General features: G+C 40.3%; 2 protein-coding genes across 2 annotated transcripts; both read right to left on the bottom strand.

The window, feature by feature from the left end:
- Nucleotides 1-201: 201 nt before the first annotated feature.
- LOC133616141 (ferritin, heavy subunit) lies at nt 202-5,656 on the bottom strand. The gene is made up of 5 exons (XM_061975264.2): nt 5,388-5,656; nt 4,858-4,963; nt 2,772-2,918; nt 757-882; nt 202-577 (listed from the first exon to the last, which is right to left on the bottom strand). Exons 2-5 carry the CDS (start codon nt 4,957-4,959, stop codon nt 419-421), a joined length of 534 nt encoding a protein of 177 aa, XP_061831248.1. The 5' UTR covers nt 4,960-4,963; nt 5,388-5,656; the 3' UTR covers nt 202-418.
- A 7,290-nt stretch (nt 5,657-12,946) lies between these two features.
- LOC133616140 (large ribosomal subunit protein P2-like) lies at nt 12,947-25,998 on the bottom strand. The gene is made up of 5 exons (XM_061975263.1): nt 25,897-25,998; nt 22,353-22,476; nt 22,203-22,251; nt 13,184-13,291; nt 12,947-13,059 (listed from the first exon to the last, which is right to left on the bottom strand). Exons 2-5 carry the CDS (start codon nt 22,473-22,475, stop codon nt 12,983-12,985), a joined length of 357 nt encoding a protein of 118 aa, XP_061831247.1. The 5' UTR covers nt 22,476; nt 25,897-25,998; the 3' UTR covers nt 12,947-12,982.
- Between the last annotated feature and the right edge of the window lie 201 nt (nt 25,999-26,199).

The raw sequence follows: 26,199 nt of genomic DNA, 5'->3' as shown, positions 1-26,199 counted from the left end.
TATCAATATTCGTGAAAAGGATCATTTGTTCTGATCATGAAAAATATTTAAAAAAATAAGAGTGCTGCATCTGTAAAATTAGTTCTACATAAGCGAACAAGCTTGGATTTGATAAAAGGAAGTAAAACACTTGAGGTTTCGCTTCTGTGCCCATCTGAAGTTTCATTCAGCACATTTTAAACCTTAGAAAACAAGAACTACTAAAGTTAATTTCATTTATTTTTTTCTGCTTGACATTTGGTGTAAAACAGCAGTAAGAACATTACAGGTATGGGATGCAGGATACTGCAAAGCTCAAGTTGACTGAAGTGTAATGCAACAGAAGTTATTAAAATAACATACTGGCCCGTAGCATGCAGGTGGCTTCCTATTTTGGCTACACAGAAAGCAGAATGCAAATAAGAGAATCGGGATGGATTTAGCTGCTTTCTTTGCCCAGAGTATGTTTGTCAAATAGGTACTCTGCCATGCCATTCTGAGGTGCGCCCATGCGACGCAGGTTGGTCACCCAGTCCGCCAGCTCTTTAATGGACTTCACCTGCTCGTCCAGGAAGTGGGTCTCAATGAAGTCGCACAACTGAAAGACATTGAAATAGCATGCTTTATTTTTTATTTAAAAAATAAAATACCTTCATTGCACTAAACTGTATATCCGGAATATGTTGACACCTCAAAATATGAACTAGAAATTGCCTTGAGTGAAAACTCATGGATGTTTTAGGTTGGATGGTTGCATTGACAGTGTTTGACACTCACATGTGGGTCGGTGTGCTCAGAGCAGAGTTTGTGCAAGTCCAGAAGGGACTGGTTGACACTTTTTTCAAGCTGCAGGGCGCATTCAAGAGCCTCAACACCACTGCCCCACTCATCCCGCTCAGGCTTCTAGAACACAAAAACACATACTTTTATTAGACATGCTGCCTTTGATCAGAGGTAGACTTCTCATAAGTTTTAGTACAGTGGAACCCGTTCATGTCGACAAACAAAAACAGACCAGCCATGTGACTTTGGCCAGAGATATAAGTAGAATAGGTGATTTAAAAGTATTTTAAACATAGTTTGTCTGGATTGTTTTCATTCCATTAAGGATAAACCTTTATCTAACAGAGCTGCTGAGCTTGTATGTCCTTACTACAGCAATAAAGCTGTCCTCCATGCGCATTGTTTTCTTGCGGTGGCTAACAACCAAAACAAGATGTGTTTTGTTCATTGCTGTGGTAAACCAGGTTTATACCAGCATGCTTTTATTTTAAAGCTTACTTTGCATTGAACAGAAAGTCAGTGTGTGCCCATCCTAATGTGTAAAAATGTTTATTAACTACATTATGACATACCCAAGGTCTCATTTGCAAATGTATCAACAGATTAATTTAGTTATGTTTGCATGCAGTTTTGTGGTTATTAAAGCACTGTTGATTTTGCTACATATTTGACTGAATGACATAGCACTGGGCAGCACAGTGGAAGAGGGGTTAGTGCATCTGCCTCACAATACGAAGGTCCTGAGTAGTCTTGGGTTCAATCCCGGGCTCGGGATCTTTCTGTGTGGAGTTTGTGACTGCGTGGGTTCCCTCCGGGTACTCCGGCTTCCTCCGACCTCCAAAGACATGCACCTGGGGATAGGTTGATTGGCAACACTAAATTGGCCCTAGTGTGTGAATGTGAGTGTGAATGTTGTCTATCTGTGTTGGCCCTGCGATGAGGTGGCGACTTGTCCAGGGTGTACCCCGCCTTCCGCCCGATTGTAGCTGAGATAGGCTTCAGCGCCCCCCGCGACCCCAAAGGGAATAAGCGGTAGAAAATTGATGGATGGGATGGACATAGCACTGTAATTTAGGAGGCATGTTTTTCCACTGTGTAGCCACACAGGGAAAATGTTATTTCTAAAAAAAATTTTTTTAAAAACCGACATTTGGCTGGATAAAATCATGTTAGGAATTTAGTAAATTATTATCCATCCATCTAGTTTTCTACCGCTTGTCCCTTTTGGGGTTGCGGGGGGTGCTGGAGCCTATCTCAGCTGCATTCGGGTGGTATTATATCAGTCTCTTATCAGATTAAGACTTTAGGTGTTTATTTGGGTATTGTCTCTTTATTTAGCCAATTATCACAATGCTCAAAATAATATTTTATTAAAAAAAACTGACAAATCTAGTGAATTGCACTTTGATTAATTTGTAATAGTCTTGTTTTGTTTGGATTTGTTATATTTTGGAGTGTCTGACATGATAGCATACTTTGCTCTTGTCAACATCAACCTCCCATCTAAAAGCAATCGGGGGCGGTTTTGTTATGAGAAAAATAAACAAGTTTGTCATTCTACACATATGTTTTGAGTTACATGTTTTTTTACTCACGTTTTGGTGCCCCTTAGCCAATTATGCACATTTTAGGTTTACATAATTACCCAGACAACCAACCATACCACAAACTGCAGCCATGTGAGAAACATGGACAACCTACGTTGACGTAAACTGACTGATCTTTTATACAAGCGACCCCTTTGGGATCTCAAATTTTATGTACACAAAAGCATTCAATCAAATTCTATTTCATCAGACGTTAACGGTTTAACATTTGTGGGTGTAGAAAAGATAAGCTGCAAAAAAAAGAAGAAAAAAACACCCACACCCTTGTTATCAGTATTTGCTCTTTGCTGCCCTCCCACCTTGGGCCTCATGATAACCCCCGAGGAGAAGTGTATGTACCACATTTAACCAAAATAACTAATATTTCTTTGCAAACACACACAAACAAAAAAGAGCAGATACCCTGACGTCTTGAAGAAAGATCCTGCCTCCCCGCTCGTTCTGAAGTTTCATGAGCTTCTCTGCGTGCTCGCGCTCCTCGTGTGACTGGCCACGGAAGAACTTAGCAAAATTGTGCAAAGCTTGGTCATCCCGGTCAAAGTAGTATGCCTGTAAAAAGGTGAAATAGGAATTGTATAAGTATGCTCTATATATTAACCACAATACAAATACAGTAAGTCAAAATCACATTTTTTTACAATAGCTGGATTCATTAAATTGTATAAACGAGTATTGCATAAAAACATTAAATTGAATAACAAAGCGAGGGTGTTTTGTTTTGACGTCTTGGCAAATATCGACCTAAATCTAACTGCTTTTGGCATCTTTTATCACGAAAATGTATTAAATTGGCCACCGTAGCCTTTAATTGTTCTGTACGTGGCCCGAAGTGGGAAAATGTCAGACACCCCTGGTGTATTACAAAAATTAACTTCAAACCATGATTAAATGACAATTCTGTACAAGCGGTTTACGGCTTCCAGGTGTTTAAACTCTTCGGCAATAAACTATTCAACCTTCCTCCACCTGTAAATCCTATCTCAAATGAACTTCAGACTTTGTTAAATTACTCGGTTTAAACTGGTCATTGATCCAATCGATAATGTACTACCCCCATTGGGTGGCTTGAGGGTAAAACCCCAAACTGCATCCATTCCACCTGCAGAATACACTTTCTGTTCAAACTAAATGAGGCCATCCTTGTTACTCAGTTATTAGCTTATAGTTAGTATAAACCAGGGGCTCTTAACATTTTTGACCTCAAGCCCATCTTTTCCACAACTGAGTGACCCACTCAAATATTACAACTGAACTAGTAATCTTAACTTTAATCGTATTCAATAATTATCTTTAACCGATTTACAGTTTAATAGGATAAACCTTTTCAAATTATATGAAACCATGTGCTACTCAAATATTATCATCAAGGTTTCAGTCAGGCTGATTACAAAAATAAATACTATTTGCAATAGAACGGACTCAAAAACTGATGCAAAATAAATCTACATATTAAATTATGCAGTGCTAAGATAAAATCTAACTACCGGTAATTTATAATATATGTTATAAAGTTTAAAAGTAACATAAGACACCAACTGTCCACGCGTCACTTCGTCATCCCAGCTAACATTGTTTTCTCTTTTGTAATCTTTAATTGAATATCAATATCTTAAAAAAAGATTACATGCAAAACTAATGTTACTTAAGAATACAGCATTTATTTTGAAACCTGAACAATGTACTCAGCAGCCTTAAATGGCAAAGGAAAAAAATAAAAAATTATTACGTTGTTACATTAACTCAATACTGATCATTTAGAAATATTTTCTGTTACACCACAGATAAAGTGCATTGTTAAAAAAAAAAAATCAGTATTTTAGTCACGTCCGTTGTGTCCTTGGGCAAGACACTTCACCCCTTGCTCCTGATGCTGGTTAGCGCCTTGCATGGCAGCTCCCGCCATCAGTGTGTGAATGTGTAAATACTGTCAAAGCGCTTTGAGTACCTTGCTGTCAAAGCGCTTTGAGTACCTTGAAGGTAGAAAGGCGCTATACAAGTATAACCCATTTATCATTTATTTATTTAAAAAAAGAAAGTATGCGATGGGAGTCAGTGGCGCCCCCATGCGTCATTTATTGCAATGACAGAAAAATAAAAGTGATCGCAAATTTGGCAATTATACTCCTACATATTTTAAATCCACCCATTGTTCATGTTTAAATTCTTGTTCCGTTTTACTCCTAGGCAAGTTATTGTTTTTATACAAAACAAAACATTTAAATATCACAAAACAAGGCGTAGCAGAAGCTCCGTCGTAAAATATTGCAAGTCTCGGAAGTGACGTAGTCTTCGCGGATGCTTGGACCGATCGTGTCTTCCGGTCCCGATTGAGTAGTGACAAAATTATAACGCCCTCTAGAGGGCGTTCTCGGTCCAACAACGGGGCCCTATGGTTGAGAAACACTGGTTTAAATGGTAGTGAAAAGTACTTGCCTGAAGTTTTTCCCACCTATTTTATACCCACTTACACCGTGTTAGAGAGACTCACCATGGACAGGTAGACGTAAGAGGCATACAACTCCAGGTTGATCTGCCTGTTGATGGCAGCCTCGCAGTCCTGATGGAAGTTTTGTCTAACCTGGGAACTCATGGTTCTGAGACACAATAATCATTCCATTATAAGCACAATCAATTCAACATACTCAACTTTTAAATCCATTTTGTGTCCGTTTACTTATTCATCAACAAGAAAATACGCAGACATACCTTGTTTAAATGATAAATTCCACAAATGGATGCTGAATATTCATGAGTATATTGTTTTTATGACATGTCATTTTAAAAGATGTAGGCGGGAGATACTGCGCAGAAACTGACTGCGCACAGTCCACTGTTTTTATGACATGTAGTCTCCCGCCTACATTTTATGTAGGCGGGAGACTGCGCAGAAGGTTACTGCGCACAGGCCAATTTAACGACATCAACAACCTCATTGTAGTAGATGATATAAAAAATTATAAAATAGCAACGAATACAAAAATAAAATCTAACCATTTAAGTCAATATAAGTGTTCTTACCTAAATTCAGAAGCAGGTCTCTCTTGCGACACGGGGGTGACGTCGTTTTATTGACGTGCGTAGTTAGCAAAACAAACGGCTAGCTTGCGAGCAAGAGGGATTTCAGGCCAGCAGGCAAGACGACCTAAGATGAAGACGGGTTTTTTTGCTGTAATGTTCTTCTCTTACGGTCTAAATGGCGACTGTAAAAGACAGCTGAAAGGTTGCCGTTCAAGCACTGTTGAAGCAGGTAACCTTCACTGTCCGCTTACCGAGCCGTGACTGAGCTTTTTTTCGCCCTCGTCTTTAATAAGACACGCCGGTAGTGACGTCACTAAGCTTCCTGTTTAGGGTGGGGTAGACAAAAGTGCCTTGACGTCGCCCAACGTGTCTTAAAAAAAAAATATATATATATATATATATATATTTCAAAGCCTTTTTGATAAGCACATTGCAATTTAATGCTATATATGTTTGTTATATAAAACCTTATTTTTTTCTGTTATATATAGCAGAAGGGGCGGGACTTACTCGAGTGGTTGCAATTTACAATTAAAAAGGAGAAAAGGAAAAAGAAGCGAATAAAAATTGGCCATTTTTATTTTCAATAAGCGCACAACTGCCCACCTGACGTTAATCAATTTGGGAAAGTGTAGTGTCACTACGGAAGTATTTGAGACACAATTGTTTCTCAATAGCAGTGGTTCTCAAGCCCCGTTTACACTAAGCCGGCTAAGGTTATCCAGGGTAAATCCAACCTAACCTTATCCTTGTCCACACACACACAATGGTCGTTTAAGACCCCCTCCCTCCTCCGTCAGCCGGCGCAACACGACCTAATACGCATGCGTGGTAAATGCCCACGTCACCGCCAGTGTTGCTTTGTGTGCAAGTTCTTAAATTTAACTTATCTGAAAAATATCCAGTATTGTGGTATTTCAATGCCCTGGAATCCAGTGTGCTGTGGGGCCCTATTGTAGTGAATCACACCTGAGCCTTCATAAATTAATCAAATATTTAATAAACACGTAAAAGTACACAAAATGACAGAAAAAACAAAAACAATTTGAAATGTGGACTCGTCAGACCACAGAACACTTTTCCACTTTGTATCAGTCCATCTTAGGTGAGCTCAGGCCCAGCGAAGTCGACGGCGTTTCTGGGTGTTGTTGATAAACGGTTTTCGCCTTGCATAGGAGAGTTTTAACTTGCACTTACAGATGTAGCGACCAACTGTAGTTACTGACAGTGGGTACCTGAAATGTTTCTGAGCCCATGTGGTGATATCCTTTACACACTGATGTCACCTGTTGATGCAGTCCAGCCTGAGGGATCGAAGGTCACGGGCTTAGCTGCTCACTCGCAGTGATTTCTCCAGATTCTCTGAACCCTTTGAAGATACTACGGACCGTAGATGGTGAAATCCCTAAATTCCTTGCAATAGCTGGTTGAGAAAGGTTTTTCTTAAACTGTTCAACAACTTGCTCACGCATTTGTTGACAAAGTGGTGACCCTCGCCCCATCCTTGTTTGTGAATGACTGAGCATTTCATGGAATCTACTTTTATACCCAATCATGGCACCCATCTGTTCCCAATTTGCCTGTTCACCTGTGGGATGTTCCAAATAAGTGTTTGATGAGCATTCCTCAACTTTATCAGTATGTATTGCCACTTTTCCCAACTTCTTTGTCTAAAGTTAATGATTATTTGCAAAAAAAAAAAAGTTTATCAGTTTGAACATCAAATATGTTGTCTTTGTAGTATATTCAACTGAATATGGGTTGAAAATGATTTGCAAATCATTGTATTCCGTTTATATTTACATCTAACACAATTTCCCAACTCATATGGAAAAGGGGTTTGTAGATTGCACAGTTCAGTACATATTCCGTACAATTGACCACTAAATGGTAACACCCGAATAAGCTTTTCAACTTGTTTAAGTCGGGGTCCAAAAACATTGGACCACTCATCTGTGCATCAGTTGGGGACGTCTCTGCGCTGCTGACCTGTCTCCACTCAAGATGATCTCCTGATGGCCCCACTATGGACTGGACTCTCACACTATTGTTAGATCCACTATGGACTGGACTTTCACACTATTATGTTAGATCCACTATGGACTGGACTCTCACACTATTGTTAGATCCACTATGGACTGGACTTTCACACTATTATGTTAGATCCACTATGGACTGGACTCTCACACTATTATGTTAGATTCACTATGGACTGGACTCTCACAATATTATGCTAAAACACTCGACGTCCATTGCACCGGTCGCCCAGGAAGGGGGTCCCCACATCTGCGGTCCCCTCCAAGGTTTCTCATTGTCATCCCATTGGGTTTAGTTTTTTCTTGCCCTGATGTGGGATCTGAGCCGAGGATGTCATTGTGGCTTGTGCAGCCCTTTGAGACACTCGTGATTTAGGGCTATATAAATAAACTTTGATTGATGATTGATTGATGGTTATGACGTCAGACCGTAAGGAAAGAGGGAACAAACTGATAAAATAGATTTCGGTGTCGTACTTTCATGTGCAGAATGTTTCCTCTTTTGAAATGTTGCACTTGGTGCTGCTGTAAAATTGACATTTTGTCATTTTGCAAGTAAATGAAAATGTGCGCAGTGTATCAAGCATAGAGCTGACAAATACTGTACGTTTTGTGCAGCAGGCCTTCCAACACGTGTATGGAAAGTACACAACATGGACCCGGTGTCCACTGACTCAGCACTTTGTCGTCGGGTTTATTCTGATGTTGCAAAATATGCAATAAGGCGTTTAGAAACAGCCTTGTGACTCACCGTCAGGACATGACTAATTGCTTCGGAATTGCCCTTCCACTCCATTTGGTCCACACCGAACTTTAAAAATATATATTTGATGCTCATTTTGGTCATTGTCAAGGAAGCCAAGGCTGCACATTGAAGAAAAAGGGCATTAAGTTTTTGTAATAAAGTATTCCAAAACAAAATGCTGTCTACTCTATTGAATAAGTGGTTTATTTTTATGATTTGCTAGATCCATCAGCTTAGATTTGACAGAAACCTTCTAGAATATACTTTTAAAAAGATTTTGTTACCTGTCAAGTGATGTCACTCCAATATTCCAAACCAAAATGTCGTCCACCGAGTTGAATACATAGGTCGTTTTTTTTTATTATGCTATGGCGGTGGTCAGCAACGCACGGCTCTTTAGCGCGGCCCTAGTGGCTCCATGGAGCATTTTTGAAAGAAAGGATTGGAAAATGGAAAAAGATGGGTGAAAAATATTTTTTTTGTTTTAGTATGTTTTTTGTTTGAGGACAAACAAGACACAATCCTTCCCAGTTGTTAGAAATCCCACTGCTTAATATGAGTATTTAGTGAACATTGTTTTGTCCGACTGAGTTCGGCAGTTCTTGAACTCACCATAGTGTGGACTGTGACGCAACAGTTTGTTTACATGTAAAATCTTTCCACTCCTTTGTCTCATTTTGTCCACCAAAAGGTTCATGCTGTGCGTAAATGCACAAAAGTGCGCTTTGTTGATGTTATTGACTTGTTGGAGTGCTAATCAGGCTATTTAGGCTAGCTGTATGTACATATTGCATCATTATGCCTCACTTGTATATTTGAGCTCATTTAATTTCCTTTACTTTTATCCTCTTTGTATATAATTTAGTTTTGCATGTCTCATGACACATTATCTGTATGTAATATTGGCTGCATTTCAGATGGTTGTTTGTGTGCCATGTTGTTCCAGACCACAGCAAACGTTACCCAGCTCGCAACGATTGTAATAAATCTATTTAAAAAAAGACAGCTTTAACTTGGACACACACGTCTATGCCTTTGGCCATTAAAAGCCAGTAATTTCCAGGAGTTATCTCACCTTCTAAGTAGCCTCTGATTTACTAATGGTTTCTAACAAATGTGTAGAATAAATATTAAATTTCAACATTTCTGTCAACAAAGATTTGCTTTAGCCTGCGACACATAGTCATTTTGATAGGAGGCAATTATAGCTAATATAAACACTTACGTCACGTGTTGCCTTCATTATGAGACTTATATACGGCTTTTCATTTTTTGCGGGTTCCACACAGATTCCTTTTTGTGTTTTCGGTTGCCGACCCCTGTGCTATGGTCATCAGCTTAGATTTGACGAAAAGCTTCTAGAATATATTTCTAAATAGTTTTTGTGATTTTTTACATCAATCCCTCCATAACACAAATATTCCAAAGCAAAATGCCGTTGAATGTGTCGGTTATTTTTACAGAACTGCCATATATAGCTTAGATCAGTGATTTTCAACCACTGTGCCGCGGCACACTATTGTGCCGTGAGATTTTGTCTGGTGTGCCGTGGGAAATTATGCAACTTTACCTAATTGGCTCAAAAAATATTTTTTGCAAATTAATAATCATAATAATGTACCGTTGTCTAGTGCCTGTGCTGTGTAGAGCTTGGCAGGGTAACCATGTAATACTCCATATCAGTAGGTGGCAGCAGGTAGTTCATTGCTTTGTAGAAGTCGGAACGCGTCGAGGATGGTTTGTCGTGATCCCAATAGGCAGAGCACAGCGGGAGACAGCGTGCAGGTAAAAAGGTATGTAACGCTTAAACCAAAAATCAACAAAAGGCAAGTCCCGCTAAGAAAAGGCACTGAAGCATAGAGATGGCTATGTAAAACAAAAGTAAAACTGAACTGGCTACAAAGTAAAAAAAAACAGAATGCTGGACGACAGCAAAAACTTACAGCGTGTGGAGCAAAGACGGCGTCCAGTCCACAAAGCACATCCCGTGCATGACATGACAATCAACAATGTCCCCTCAAAGAAGAATAGCGTACGCACAACTTAAATAGTCTTGATTGCGAAAACAAAGCAGGGGTGGGCAATAGCGCTCAAAGGAAGGCGTGAAGCTGCTACAGGAGAACACCAACAAAACAGGAAGAGTCACCAAAATAACAGCGCAAGACAGGAACTAAAGCAATACACACAGGAAACAACAACAAACTCAAAATAAGGCACGACAACCTGGTGGAGTTTAATTTTTTAACCTTTTCTGCTGGTGGTGTGCCTCCGTATTTTTTTTATGAAAAAAATGTGCCGTGTCTCAAAAAAGGTTGAAAAACACTGGCTTAGATTTCCCCAAAAGCTTCTAAAAATATACCTTTAAAGAGCATTTAGGACCTGTTACGTGATGCAACTCAAATATTCCAAACACAAATGCTGTTTGCTGGGTTGAATAGTTAGGTCATTTTTATATTGATCAGCTTAGATGTCATGAAAAGCTTCTAAAATATACTTTAAAAGAATGTTCATGACTTAAAAAGTGATGTAACTCAATTATTCCAAACTAAAATGCCATGTGCTGGCACTGCTGGGTTGAATACATAAGTCATTTTTATATTCTGCTATATTTATCAGCTTAGATTTCACAAAAAGCTTCTAAAATATATTTTTAAAGAGTATTTGGTGACATATTACACGACTTAACTCAAATATTCCAAACCAAAATGTCTTCTACTATAGGTTGACCGTAGGTTATTTTACATTCTGCAGTATTTAGCAATATATAGTGTACATTTCAAGAAATGCTTCTAAAATATACTTTTAAAGAATGTTCATTACTTATCCAGCGATGTGTTTTGTTTTTGTTTTATTGTTTGTCTATGCATAGTGCAGTGGTTCTTAACCTTGTTGGAGGTACCGAACCCCACCAGTTTCATATGCGCATTCACCAAACCCTCCTTTTTTTTCAAATTCAAGACAAAGTTATTATATGTTTTTGGTAACACTTTAGTATGGGGAACATATTCTAAGTAACAAAGACTTAATTTAGAGTTATTTGGTTAGGGTAAGGGTGCGGGTTAGGGTTAGGGCCAGGGTTAGAGGGTTAGGGTTATAATAAGGCCATGCCGAATAAGACATTAATAAGTACTTAATGACTAGTTAAGAGCCAATATGTTACTAATTTGCATGTTAATAAGCAACTAATTAATGGTGAATATGTTCCCCATACTAAAGTGTTACCATGTTTTTTTTACTGGTGCACAGAATGAACCGTGCATGAACATCACCTTGTTCAAAGAACAAAACCAACACAGTGCATAAACTCAAAACAAATTACACACCTGCAAATCAGTCTGACTTCTGCTGTTGCCGTATCCGTAATACGCCGCTAGGGAGAAGTTTTTATTTACACGATGAGTCGGGTGTGTTTTGACCTTTGCCGAACCCCTAGGGTTCGATCAAACCCAGGTTAAGAACCACTGGCATAGTGCAATCGTATGTGCGCAATATGTATTGTTTATTGCATTTTTTTCGGTTTATTGTTGTTTTACTTTTGTAGCTGTACGTAGAAATGGCGATGCTAAAGTGGCAGCTGGTTGCATCAGCTCTGTTCTTTGTTTTTTATGTCCTTTGATGTTTCCTCCAGTTTTGTGTTTTTACCTTATTTTCTGTGGACGTTTTGTACTGCAACCACATAATTTCTCCATTGTGGAATAAATAAATCTATCCTATTCTTGCTCAAATATTCCAAAACAAAATACCGTCTAACGGGTCGAATATGTAGAGGTCATTTTTATATTCTGCTATATATTTACTAGCTTAAATTTCAAGAAGCTTTTAAAATGTTCATGACTTTGTTTTTTCTTTCATGATTTATTATGTGACCTAATTCTAATTTTTAAAACAATAATGCCGTTTGTGAAGTTACTTTTGGCCTTTTCCCTCACTGCAGACAGATTTCCAGGGCCTTAATTGCCCTCGCAGATTGCTACAATTGCTGAAAATCCAACATTCAGTCTCTAAGATAATGTGAATATTATTTAAGATCAGTAAGAGAATTATACTTATAAACAGCCATGTCAGACTTTTTAAGTATGTGCAATGCAAGTCCTCCTTTTGCATATACTGCATCAATGCAGGTTTCCATTGACACAAGCTGTTGGTAGCAGTTTGAGCGCGGGACAAGTCCAGCAGGAAAATGTTAGAAGAAAACATGCAGTTCTGAAAACAAATGTCCTGGTTGATGGACTTCACAATACTCAATGGACCAACACCAGCAGCTGACGTAGTGGCTCAAATCATCTCAGCTTTATATGTGCAGTATATGCTTTGATATGGACGGTCATCCGGACATGTCATGAAAGTAATCACTTGGGTCCTCTGTGGACAGCTGTTGCACCTGCTTTTTAGGGCCCTTGAAAATGTCCACCCCCCCCCCAAATGGCAAGTAGACTGCTTACGGACACAGATAGAGCACATTTGGAGGCTCGGCAAACCTTTGTAGCATTTTGAGTTGATTAGAGTGCGACACCATTGTTTTCCAATATTGAGCTTCTTTCTTCTTTTTACAATATTTAAATGTTCTTAAACTGAATTTGGTTTTTTTTATATGCACTTGAAATATTACAGTCTATGTGTAATCATTCTACATAGCAAATGGGGTTCACTCTGACAAAAACATCGAACCTCTTAATTGTATTTTTTTTTTAAAACACAAAGGTCATTTTTTCCCGACTTAAAGCCATAAATTAGATGCAATTCATCTCCTACAAAACAAACTAAAACATCAACTGAGACAAATTTGTACACAAATTTTATTCCATACAAAGAGCTTAGTCGAACAGACCGAATCCCATGTCGTCATCGGATTCTTCAGACTCTTCCTTCTTCTCTTCTTTCTTTTCCACAGCTAGAAGAGAATAAAAAATCATAGAGAGGCATTCAATATAAAGGCAGCTTGTCTAATCTGACTGCTGGCACCCAAAGACAGACGCTCGGACTGCCAAGTAAACAAACAAGGCTGTAAATCATACCTGCTGCTGCAGCAGGGGCTGCGGCTCCTCCTGAGCCAGCAGCTGCAGAGCTGGCAACAGCAACAGTCACAGCACCTCCTGCTGGCATGCTGGCCAGTTTACTGAAACCTGAGGAGACATGTTGGCAGATGTCAAACGCAAGTTACACACAATTGGGGTCAGAAGGAGACAAAGTATTGACTAACACAGATAATGACACATGTGGGTCATAACAACAGACATAAGTGAGGTATGTAGTTACCGTATTTTCCGCACTATAAGGCGCACCGGATTATTAGCCGCACCTTCTATGAATTACATATTTCATAATTTTGTCCACCAATAAGCCGCCCCGGACTATAAGCCGCGCCTACGCTGCGCTAAAGGGAATGTCAAAAAAACAGTCAGATAGGTCAGTCAAACTTTAATAATATATTAAAAACCAGCGTTCTAACAACTCTGTTCACTCCCAAAATGTACGCAAATGTGCAATCACAAACATAGTAAAATTCAAAATAGTGCAGCGCAATAGCAACATAATGTTGCTCGAACGTTAATGTCACAACACACAAAATAAACATAGCGCTTACTTTCTGAAGTTATTCTTCATTCGTAAATCCTTCGTCTTCGGTGTCCGAAGTGAAAAGTTGGGCAAATTTACGATCCACTGGCAGATGTTGGCGTCGTCTGGCGCTGCCTCCTCGTCTTAGTGAAGGTGTGTTCGCCTTCTGTCTTCCATTGTTCCCACGCAGTTAGCAGTCTAGCTTCGAATGCCCTGTTGACACCAATATCTAGCGGCTGGAGGTCTTTTGTCAATCCACCCGGAATGACGGCGAGTATTGAATTAAGCGTGTCAGCGTGTCTCTCAATGTGCTGTTATGAGCTAGCAAATATAACAACTACACTACCCAGCATGCAACGATAGTTACGAGCATGCGCGGTAGCCCTGAGAAGTTCCCACGCAGTTAGCAGTCTAGCTTCGAATGCCCTGTTGACACCAATATCTAGCGGCTGGAGGTCTTTTGTCAATCCACCCGGAATGACGGCGAGTATTGAATTAAGCGCGTAAGCGTGTCTCTCAATGTGCTGTTATGAGCTAGCAAATATAACAACTACACTACCCAGCATGCAACGATAGTTACGAGCATGCGCGGTAGCCCTGAGAAGTTCCCACGCAGTTAGCAGTCTAGCTTCGAATGCCCTGTTGACACCAATATCTAGCGGCTGGAGGTCTTTTGTCAATCCACCCGGAATGACGGCGAGTATTGAATTAAGCGTGTCAGCGTGTCTCTCAATGTGCTGTTATGAGCTAGCAAATATAACAACTACACTACCCAGCATGCAACGATAGTTACGAGCATGCGCGGTAGCCCTGAGAAGTTCCCACGCAGTTAGCAGTCTAGCTTCGAATGCCCTGTTGACACCAATATCTAGCGGCTGGAGGTCTTTTGTCAATCCACCCGGAATGACGGCGAGTATTGAATTAAGCGCGTAAGCGTGTCTCTCAATGTGCTGTTATGAGCTAGCAAATATAACAACTACACTACCCAGCATGCAACGATAGTTACGAGCATGCGCAGTAGCCCTGAGAAGCGATGTTGTATGCTGGGAGTTCGAATGTGGTTATGAGCACGCTGTGAGAAAACGTTGAGAACTCAGTTAACACGCCTCGTCTGCATTATTTATAATTAGACAGACAACACACTTAATAGGAGCCATTTTGGGGTCTTTACATAAACACACAAATGGAAATGAAACGTCACATATCCCAGCATGCACCGCGCGCTTCTTCTACGGGGAAAAAAGATGGCGGCTGTTTACCGTAGTTGCGAGACCTAAACTTTATGAAAATGAATCGTAATAAAGCGCACCGGGTTATAAGGCGCACTGTTAGCTTTTGAGAAAATTTGTGGTTTTTAGGTGCGCCTTATAGTGCGGAAAATACGGTAATATCAATTACTGATAGCGGCAGACTTGGTGATGGCATTTGGAATGCACATGGGAAGCATTTTAATGTAGGTACAGGTACACAATCCTTTTAACTTTCATTTGACAAACCCTATAAACCACTTTTTAAAGTATATTACTGCCCCATCTCTTCAAAAGTATATATTTTTACTCCTAATAGTAGCTGGTTGCACGCTTCAGATTACATCGCTAGACGGCGTAAAAATGCCAGTGAACACAATTCATTGTGTCACTCACTAGCATTAGCTAATAGACATACAAAACTCAGTTTAACCAAACATGGATTCAGAGAAAGCGAGTATGAAGGACATTGTTGAGAAAGAAATTATACTCATTGAATTACAGAAAGATAAAATCGAAAAAAACACGACTAGTGTGTATAGCCGACTTACAGCCGTGGCCGTACAAGCGTTGCCAAAGGTTAAAATATTTTCTGAACGGAGGACATTTATCCATGAAACTATGGAGAAATAGTTGATTATGTTTGAAAGAGAAGCGGCTTGTAGAAGATACCGTAGAAGACGACTATACAAGAAGGCTGTACAAAATTATTACATTACTCCATAAAACTACGGTACAGTAGTTGTAGGGAACTAACGCTGTGAAAATTTCAAATCACCATTATTGTAGCCAAAATTATCAGTTATTATTACGGTATTGTTAAATGTGCTCAAAAAGTACTTGTATACACACACACACTAATACCAAGTTTTATTTAAAAACTAAAAATTTACTTTTCTTGGCAGGAGAAACATCCAATATTGTTCTGACTTAAGAGCCATTAGGGCGTGGCGATATGGCTAGAAACTATCACGATATACATAAGTGTTTTATATATATGGGATGGCGTGGCGCAGTTGGGAGAGTGGCCGTGCCAGCAACCTGAGGGTTCTTGGTTCAATCCCCACCTTCTACCAACCTCGTCACGTCCGTTTTGTCCTTGAGCAAGACACTTCACCCTTGCTCCTGATGTGTCGTGGTTAGGGCCTTGCATGGCAGCTCCCGCCATCAGTGTGTGGATGGGTGAATGTGGAAATAGTGTCAAAGCGCTTTGAGTACCTTGAAGGTAGAAAAGCGCTATACAAGTAAAACCCATTTACCATATTGGTCAATGTCGATTACTAATGAAATTTCATGACTTATCGAAAATAAGGACCAGGAATAGGGCTGGGCAATATGGATGAAAAAGTATATCTCGATATTTTTTTGCTTAAACTCTGTAATATTTTTCGGTGAAAGTATACATACCGTATTTTCCGCACTATAAGGCGCACCTAAAAACCACACATTTTCTCAAAAGCTGACAGTGCGCCTTATAACCGAGTATATAATCGCTTTATTACGATTCATTTTCATAAAGTTTCGATCTCGCAACTTCGGTAAACAGCCGCCATCTTTTTTCCCGGTAGAACAGGAAGCGCTTCTTCTTCTACGCAAGCAACCGCCAAGGAAAGCACCCGCCCCCATAGAACAGGAAGCGCTTCTTCTTCTACTGTAAGCAACCACCCGCCCCCGGAAGAAGAAGAAAAAACGCGCGGATATCACCGTACGTTTCATTTCCTGTTTACATCTGTAAAGACCACAAAATGGCTCCTACTAAGCGACAAGGATCCGGTTCATGAAAAGACGCAATCTCTCCATCCGCACACGGATTACTACCGTATTTCACAGCAACTGATATTCCTGTGAACCGCACTGTGGAACGGGAGCACGTACGGTGAATATTCGCACCACAGGGAATGAGAAGTCATCCTTCACTGTGGTTCTAGCTTGCCATGCTAACTTCCACCCATGGTGATATTCAAAAGGAAGACCTTGCCAAAAGAGACCTTTCCAGCCGGCGTCATCATAAAAGCTAACTCGAAGGGATGGATGGATGAAGAAAAGATGAGCGAGTGGTTAAGGGAAGAGGCCGGGTGGCTTTTTTCACACAGCTCCGAAGGCGAACACACCTTCACTAAGACGGGCAGACAGCGCCGGACGACATACGCCAACATTTGCCAGTGGATCGTAAATGCCTGGGCAGATATTTCGGTCACAACTGTGGTCCGAGCTTTCCGGAAGGCAGGATTCACAGAACTACTGGACAACAACAGCGACACTGACTTCGACGAGACGGAACCGGCCATTTTGGATCCCACGCTTGCGCAACTTTTCAATTCGGACACCGAAGACGAAGAATTCGAAGGATTTACGAATGAAGAATAACTTCAGAAGGTGAGCGCTATGTTTATTTTGTGTGTTGTGACATTAACGTTCGAGCAACATTATGTTGCTATTGCTCTACACCATTTTGAATTTTACTATGTTTGTGATTGCACATTTGCGTACATTTTGGGACAGAGTTGTTAGAACGCTGGTTTTCAATATATTATTAAAGTTTGACTGAACTATCTGACTGTTTTTTTGACATTCCCTTTAGCGCAGCGTAGGCGCGGCTTATAATCCGGGGCGGCTTATTGGTGGACAAAGTTATGAAATATGTAATTCATTGAAGGTGCGGCTAATAATCCGGTGCGCCTTATAGTGCGGAAAATACGGTACTGTATTTTCCGCACTATAAGGCGTACCTAAAAACTTCAAATTTTCTCAAAAGCTGACAGTGCACTTATAATCCGGTGCGCCTTATATATGGACCAATATTGAGCCACAACAGGTCTCGCAACTACGGTAAGCAGCAGCCGACTTCATTTTCCCCCGTAGAAGAAGAAGCGCGTGGTGCTTGCTGGGATATATGACTGTGCGAGGCGTGCCGTTTCATTTCCATTTGTGTGTTTATGTAAAGACCCCAAAATGGCTCCTGTTAAGAGACACGCTTACGACGCAGAGTTTAAACAAGGCGATCAGTCACGCAGTAGAACACGGGAATAGAGCAGCTTCATTTTGGGAGTGAACGGAGTTGTCAGAACGCTGGTTTGTAATCTATTAATAAAGTTTGACTGACCTATCTGACTGTTTTGTTGACATTCCCTTTAGCACAGCTCCATCTAACGGATGCATAACATAACCCCAGCCTCTACTGTAGCGTCTATTCTGTGCGCCTTATAATGAACAAAGTTTTAAAATAGGCCATTCATTGAAGGTGCGCCTTATAATCCGGTGCACCTTATAGTGCGGGAAATACGGTATAAAGATATTCATTTTTGAGCGAGATTCACTGAAATTTAAGTGAATGACAACTGTACTGTAAACAGTCAGTGGCACTTTTATTAACCCAGTTAGTCAAGATGGGTATTAACAGCACAGAATTACATAACATAAATAAAAGAGAAAAATATTCTTTCTACATAAAATAATTAACATAGCTGTGCAAATAATACAACATGTATCAAACTCAGATAAAAAATACATTTGCAGGCACTTTTTAATTCCCAGTCGACGATGTAATGGACTGTCACACACGTACGGTTCTGTGGTCCTACGAGAAGTGGTCCGCGCCAGGTAAGTGACTTTATCTACCGTATTTTCCGCACTATAAGCCGCACCTAAAAACCACAAATTTTCTCAAAAGCTGACAGCGCGGCTTATAACTCGGTGCGCCTTATATATGGATTAATATTAATATTCATTTTCATAAAGTTTAGGTCTCGCAACTACGGTAAACAGCCGCCATCTTTTTTCCCCGTAGAAGAGGAAGCGCTTCTTCCACGGTAAGCATCCGCCCGCATAGAAGAGGAAGCGCTTCTTCTTCTACGGTAAGCAACCGCCAAGGTAAGCACCCGCCCCCGTAGAAGAAGAAGCGTGCGGGTATTACGTTTCATTTCATTTGTGTGTTTCTGTAAAGACCACAAAATGGCTCCTACTAAGAGACACGCGTACATCATAAAAGCTAACTCGAAGTGATGGATGGATGAAGAAAAGATGAGCAAGTGGTTGAGAGAAGTTTACGCGAAGAGCCCAGGTGGCTTTTTTCACGCAGCTCCATCCCTGTTGATCTACGACTCCATGCGCGCCCACATCACAGATGGTGTCAGAAAACAAGTGAAGCACACTAATACAACACTCGCCGTCATTCCGGGTGGATTAACCAAAGAACTCCAACCGCTGGATATTGGTGTCAACAGGGCATTCAAAGCACGACTGCGAACGGCATGGGAACAATGGATGACCGAAGGCGAACACACCTTCACTAAGACAGGGAGACAGCGCCGGACGACATACGCCAACATCTGCCAGTGGATTGTAAATGCCTGGGCGGATATATCGGTCTCAACTGTGGTCCGAGCTTTCCGGAAGGCAGGATTCACGGAACTGCTGGACAACAACAGCGACACTGACTCTGATGACTTCGACGAGACAGAGCTGGCCATTTTGGATGCCGTATTCGCCCAACTTTTTAATTCAGACACCGAAGCAGAAGAATTCGAGGGATTTATGGATGAGGAATAACTTCAGAAAGTGAGCTTTAAATGTTTAATTTGTGTGTTGTGTGAAATTAACGTTCGAGCAACGTTGAGTTATTGATGTTGCTATTGCTCTGCACTATTTTGAGTGTTACTATTTTTGTGATTGCACATTTGCACATTACATTTTGGGAGTGAACAGAGTTGTTAGAACGCTGGTTTGTAATACATTATTAAAGTTCGACTGACCTATCTGACTGTTTTTTGACATTCCCTTTAGCGCAGCGTAGGTGCGGCTTATAACCCGGCGCGGCTTATAGGTGAACAAAGTTTTGAAATATGCCATTCATTGAAGGTGCGGCTTATAACCCGGCGCGGCTTATAGGTGAACAAAGTTCTGAAATATGCCATTCATTGAAGGTGCGGCTTATAACCCGGCGCGGCTTATAGTGCGGAAAATACAGTAGTTGTGCGGCTATGATCCTCCTCACTTTGTCGTACATTACCGTATTTTCCGCGCCATAAGGCGCCCTGGGTTAAAAGCCGCGCCTTCAATGAACGGCATATTTCAAAACTTTGTCCACCTATAAGTCGCCCGGTGTTGTAAGCCGCATCTAACTGCGCTACAGGAATGTCAAAAAAACAGTCAGATAGGTCAGTCAAACTTTAATAATATATTAAAAACCAGCGTTCTAACAACTCTGTTCACTCCCAAAATGTACGCAAATGTGCAATCACAAACATACGTATATCAACATGGACAGAGCTGCGTGAAAAAAGCCACCCGGCCTCTTCGCGTAAACTTAAACTTACCTTAACCACTCGCTCATCTTTTCTTCATCCATCCCTTCGAGTTAGCTTTTATGATGACGCCGGCTGGAAAGGTCTCTTTTGGCAAGGTCTTCCTTTTGAATATCACCATGGGTGGAAGTTTCTGGCCATTAGCATGGCAAGCTAGAACCACAGTGAAGGATGACTTCTCATTCCCTGTGGTGCGAATATTCACCGTACGTGCTCCCGTTGTATCCACAGTGGTTCACAGGAATATCAGTTGCTGTGAAATAGTAATCCGTGTGTGGATGGAGAGATTGCGTCTTTTCATGAACCGGATCCTTGTCGCTTAGTAGGAGCCATTTTGTGGTCTTTACAGATGTAAACAGGAAATGAAACGTACGGTAATATCCGCGCGCTTCTACGCGGGCGGGTGGTTGCTTACAGTAGAAGAAGAAGCGCTTCCTGTTCTATGGGGGCGGGTGCTTACCTTGGCGGTTGCTTGCGTAGAAGAAGAAGCGCTTCCTGTTCTACCGGGAAAAAAGATGGCGGCTGTTTACCGAAGTTGCGAGACCGAAACTTTATGAAAATGAATCTTAATATTTATCCATATATAAAGCGCACCGGGTTAAAAGCAGCACTGTCAGCTTTTGAGTAAATTTGTGGTTTTTAGGTGCGGCTAATAGTGCGGAAAATACGGTACGCTTGAAAATGATCTTTTCTCTTCTCCGACTCTTGTCGTCATTTGGGATGTCTGCTGTGATTTCTCTTCCTGGTTCGATGACCCGCCCTATCTTGCCCCTGATTGGCCTGGTAGAGCATAGCTAAGGTGGAGTGGCATTACTGATTACGAGCGCCTTGGCCTGACTACAATCCATTTTAAAAAAATCTAAAAAACTGCCATACCGTTGAGGTGATTTTTCTGTTTTATCTAATTTTTTTTTGCTCTCTGCAGCACTCAATTTTTATTTTTTCTTCTCACTCTATGCAAGGAATCAACAGCTAGACTACAAGAAGGCGCAAACCAAACTTGATACTGTTACCTGATTGGCTGTTAATGCGTCGCTCCCACTGATCATGTTGCGTGGTAAGCAAGTGCCCTTGTTCATGCAACCAGCTTTGATTCACAACTTTGTTTTGTACAATGAACAAAAAATATTTATAACGTTTTATTACACATTTTTATTGATAATACGTGTCTATCACGATATATATTTATATTGTTTCATCGCTCAGCCTTAAGAGCCATACTGTTGTAATTCTAGTGTGTTTATCTTCTTCCATTTTAATTTGTAAAGGCTTTAAAATGTTTCTTATTGACAGAGGCAAAACGGGCGTTTAAAATAGCTTGCAGTTATGCTAGCTTCTACTTCAGGAAATGAGCAGTATCACCCTGAGTTTCTCAAAGTGCGTTAATCTAACACGGATTTATAAAGGTAATTGTTAAAATTCATTTGTAGCTGTTTCTAGCACATTCTATTGTTTTGTTACTGATACAATGTTATGTATATAAAAGCTTGTTTTTCCTATTAAAAACATGTCACATGTTAAAATTGTGTTTTGGAGGGCTTACAAAGTCTTCATTGAATTTAAATTAATTTCAAAGGGGAACATTGATTTGAGACTCGAATGTTTTAAGTTACGAGCTATGTAAGACCTTGTTAAAATCATACTTTTGGGCACCATTGTTGGAGTCAACGTTATTTTCGTTAGTAACGGGACTCCAACAGGTGGGTCACTGCGGCCTGTTGATGTACACTGTTTAGCTATCTACATAATTATGAAATTCTGAATAGACTTGTGGGCTAAATTAGTCATTGTAAGCTACAGACATTATGAGCTCTTTGAAAATGATCTTGCTTCACACTGCTGTGAGCTGAGACCATGCCATCTCCTTTTCTAGATAGCGAAAACTTCCAAAGATAAGAAGTGTTTAGATAAATCGGTCGCACACTCACCTGCAGCGATCACATCATTTACTTTTTTGCCTTTGAGCTCAGAGAGGACCTGTTGGAACAGAAATGACATTGGTGAAGGTCAAGTTCTGTGAAAGTCAAATGGGAGTGAAGAAATAAGAAAGGACCAAATCATCACGTAAGAACACGGACCTTTTCCAAACGGGTATCATCAGCCTCAATGCCAACACTGTCCAAGATCTTCTTGATCTGTTTGGCGTCAGGTGTGTCATTGCCGGCAAGGGAAGCGAGCAGGTAAGCGGCAACGTAACGCATTCTGAAAGTAACAAAATGTACATAAGACACTAAAAGCAGAGCTTTTGGACAGTGAGCGTATATACAGCAGTATACCAGGTTTTGTATGTCCCCCTTTTCATATTAATACATTTCGGCAACGTAACGCATTCTGAAAGTAACAAAATGTACATAAGACACTAAAGGCAGAGCTTTTGGACAGTGAGCGTATATACAGCAGTATACCGGGTTTTGTATGCCCCCCTTTACATATTGATACATTTTTGACATACCTTTGCCAATTGCATGTATTTCACATGTTTATCCACAAACCATTTCATATTAGTTAGTTTTCATCAGACCTATTGTTCTTTAAAACTACTTTATCATCTTAATGCTGTGTCAAATATGGTTGTTGACTAGACATTTCAAAAAGGCAGTTTGTAGCAAATCGAGCCATATAGCGACAGTATCAATACCAAGGGCGGTAGCAGTATTGGATCGATACTAGTGTGATGAGATCATTATTGTTTAGTACTGTCCCGTGGGTGTTTTTGATAAACTTACTGTATAAAGTGTTCATTAATATAACAGGCTGTGGGATAAAATAGCCAAATTATTTGAACAATAGTCAATACAATAGCTTATGCCATTTTCAATGTCACACTAATAACTTTATTTGGCTCTACAAAATGGTTGTTGACTAGACATTTCAAAAGGCAGTGTGAGTCATGTACCGGTAGTTATTAACTGCTAATTAGGGGCAAATCGATCCATATGGCGATAGTATCAATACCAAGGGCTGTATCAGTATTGGATCGATACTAATGTGATGAGATCAATATTGTTTAGTAATGTCCTCTGGGTGTTTTTGATACACTTAATGTATATATATATAGGGGCGGCATGGCGTAGTGGGTAGAGCAACCGTGCCAGAAACCTGAGGGTTGCAGGTTCGCTCCCCGCCTCTTACCATCCAAAAATCGCTGCCGTTGTGTCCTTGGGCAGGACACTTCACCCTTTGCCCCCGGTGCCACTCACACCGGTGAATTGAATGATGAATGATAGGTGGTGGTCGGAGGGGCCGTAGGCGCAAATTGCAGCCACGTTTCCGTCAGTCTACCCCAGGGCAGCTGTGGCTATGAAAGTAGCTTACCACCACCAGGTGTGAATGAATGATGGGTTCTACATTTAAAAAGACTTTGGGTACGGTACTTAGAAAAGCGCTATATAAATCCCAGTTATTATATATTGTTCATTAATATACACAGGCTTTGGGGTAAAATAGCCAAATTATTTGACCAAAAGTCAATACAATAGCTTATGCAATTTTCAATTTTACATTAATAACTTTATTTGGCTCTACAATATGGTTGTTGACTAGACATTTCAAAAGGCAGTTTGAGTCATTAGTTATTAACTCCTAATAAGGGGCAAATCGAGCCATATAGCGACACATCAATACCAAGGGCGGTATAGGTATTGGATCGATACTAGTGTGCTGAGATCAATAATATATTCAAAATTATTCATTAATACAAACGGGCTTTTGGGGTAAAATAGCCAAATTTTGAACATAAGTCAATACATTATCTTATGCCATTCTCAATTTTACACTCATAACTATTTGGCTCTTAAATATGTAATTGAGGGGGGTTACAAAATGATCACAATGTGTTGATTCTGATGGCTTGATTAGTTTATTTTGATGTAGAATTTCTTTGTTGATAAATTGTTCACAAATATATAGAAAATCTAATTATTTGTCTTAAGTCAGCTTGAATTTACTAGATCAGTGATCCTCAACAGGCGGACCGCGGTCCATGTCCGGACCCAGCACGAATTATAGTAAAAAATTTTTATTATTATAATTATAATTATTATAAAAAAATATAATTGTATTCATCTGGGAGTTATCGCTAGCGCAAGTCAACATTCTTCGTTGTTTTTAGTCAAATATCTCCACGTTTCGTTTACACTTCTCGTGTCTCACTCACTCCGTCTCTCTCTCTCTCTCTCTCAGAGAGAGAGACGGAGTGAGAGCGAGAGAACGCCACTCTGATTGGCTGATTCCGGGGTATGGGTTGTCATCTCTATCACGACGACGCGCTGATAGGCTGTTACCACCTGGGTCATACACATGTGCAGTGCATGGAACCTTTCGCTGCAGGCACACAGTTGTCTCGTATCGCTACTTCGCTAACTGTTCACTCGTCAGTCACTGAATGTCAATCAAATCACAATGGCATGCTCCAAGTTGGCTCAGGCTGGTAAAAGAAAGGTGGACAGGGAAAACCGACGTTTCAAGGAAGAATGGACAGAGCAATATGTTTCATCCTACCTACTGCAAGTACCAGACCAATGTGTCGAATATGCAACAGTACTGTTGCTCTGGTGAAAAGTGAAAATCTGAAACATCACTATCTGAAAGAGCACCGCGAATTTGAAGAGACATTTCCTCATGATTCAGAGCTAAGAAAAAAAGAAATCACGAGGCTGAAAAAGTCATATGAAACATCAAGCAAGATTTTTGTTAAATCTATGACACAACAACAAATAGCAACAGAGCAGTAACGTGCGGTGAGGTTCATGGCTGGTGAGGCACTGACTTCATCACAGTCAGATTTACAAACATATGAACCCTAAAGAGTATCTTATTCACCATTTGATTGGCAGCAGTTAATGGGTTATGTTTAAAAGCTCATACCAGCATTCTTCCCTGCTTGGCACTCAGCATCAAGGGTTGGAATTGGGGGTTAAATCACCAAAAATTATTCCCGGGCGCAGCGCCACTGCTGCCCACTGCTCCCCTCACCTCCCAGGGGGTGATCAAGGGATGGGTCAAATGCAGAGGACAACTTTTTTCAAAGTTCTTATTTATTTTTGTTTCAAAGAAAATATTTCATGTATTTTATTGGATATTTATTTTATTTTTGTTCATTTTAAGAAAATGTTAAACTACCTACCTCCTGCTACTATATAAGCTTGACCGATAATAAACGGACCCAGCCTGTTTAAAAAAAACCATTTGTGGACCTTCAAGATTTGTACTTGAGGACCCCTGTACTAGATAATTGTTAAAATCTGCAGTATCGGCCCATATATGATGATTAACTATATCAGACTAGTAACTTGAACTATCATTAAAATGGATAGTCCATAATTTAATAAATCGCCCATGGTTTTCAACGTTATCTTCGCATAATGACAATAACAAATTGAACTTAATACATAGTCACTTTAATATTGCGTGATGTAATCATGTATGCTACCATGTGTCGACTCTGCTGTACCGTGATATCAAGTAGCCGCTAGCGAGCCACGTTAAAACTTCTATACCAATAAAAATGGCATTGTGTAGGTTTTAATCGACCATAGTTTAGTTAATTGTATATTTACGGAGTGACAGGCCGCTATTTAACCACATAATACATATTTTAAATGGTTTATAAAAGCCACTCACTTGAGCAAGAAAGACGAGCGCGTGTTCACTAGGAGGTTAGCGCGGACAGAAAGGAAGTTACGTCCCACAATGAAACCGGAAGCAGGCGCGTTTCTTCTTCGCTTTCAATAAATGTAGAATAGCAGGTTAAGCGCTCCCTGTTGTATGGATGTGTTAACAAAACAAAGTTATTGGAGCGAATTGGAGTGCACGCAGCAAAGCTCGACGAGTTTATATCAGTGTTTCCCTACCTTAATTGAGCTTAGGCGCATATTTGGAACCAGAAAAATGTAACAGCATCAAGCGTGCCATGACTTTTGAACT

Source organism: Nerophis lumbriciformis, linkage group LG15, assembly GCF_033978685.3.
Source record: "Nerophis lumbriciformis linkage group LG15, RoL_Nlum_v2.1, whole genome shotgun sequence".
In the NCBI taxonomy this organism is placed as follows: Eukaryota; Metazoa; Chordata; class Actinopteri; order Syngnathiformes; family Syngnathidae; genus Nerophis; species Nerophis lumbriciformis.
This window is presented reverse-complemented; position numbering and strand designations above follow the sequence as displayed.

Coding starts and splice junctions, on each gene's coding strand:
- LOC133616141 (XM_061975264.2), bottom strand. CDS start 4,959: ATGAGTTCCCAGGTTAGACAAAACTTCCATCAGGACTGCGAGGCTGCC. Junction 2,919..4,857: donor CTTACGTCTACCTGTCCATG/GTGAGTCTCTCT, acceptor ACCTTTTTACAG/GCATACTACTTTGACCGGGA. Junction 578..756: donor CTGAGCACACCGACCCACAT/GTGAGTGTCAAA, acceptor AATGTCTTTCAG/TTGTGCGACTTCATTGAGAC.
- LOC133616140 (XM_061975263.1), bottom strand. CDS start 22,475: ATGCGTTACGTTGCCGCTTACCTGCTCGCTTCCCTTGCCGGCAATGAC. Junction 22,252..22,352: donor ATGATACCCGTTTGGAAAAG/GTCCGTGTTCTT, acceptor CTGTTCCAACAG/GTCCTCTCTGAGCTCAAAGG. Junction 13,292..22,202: donor AAATGATGTGATCGCTGCAG/GTGAGTGTGCGA, acceptor ATGTCTCCTCAG/GTTTCAGTAAACTGGCCAGC.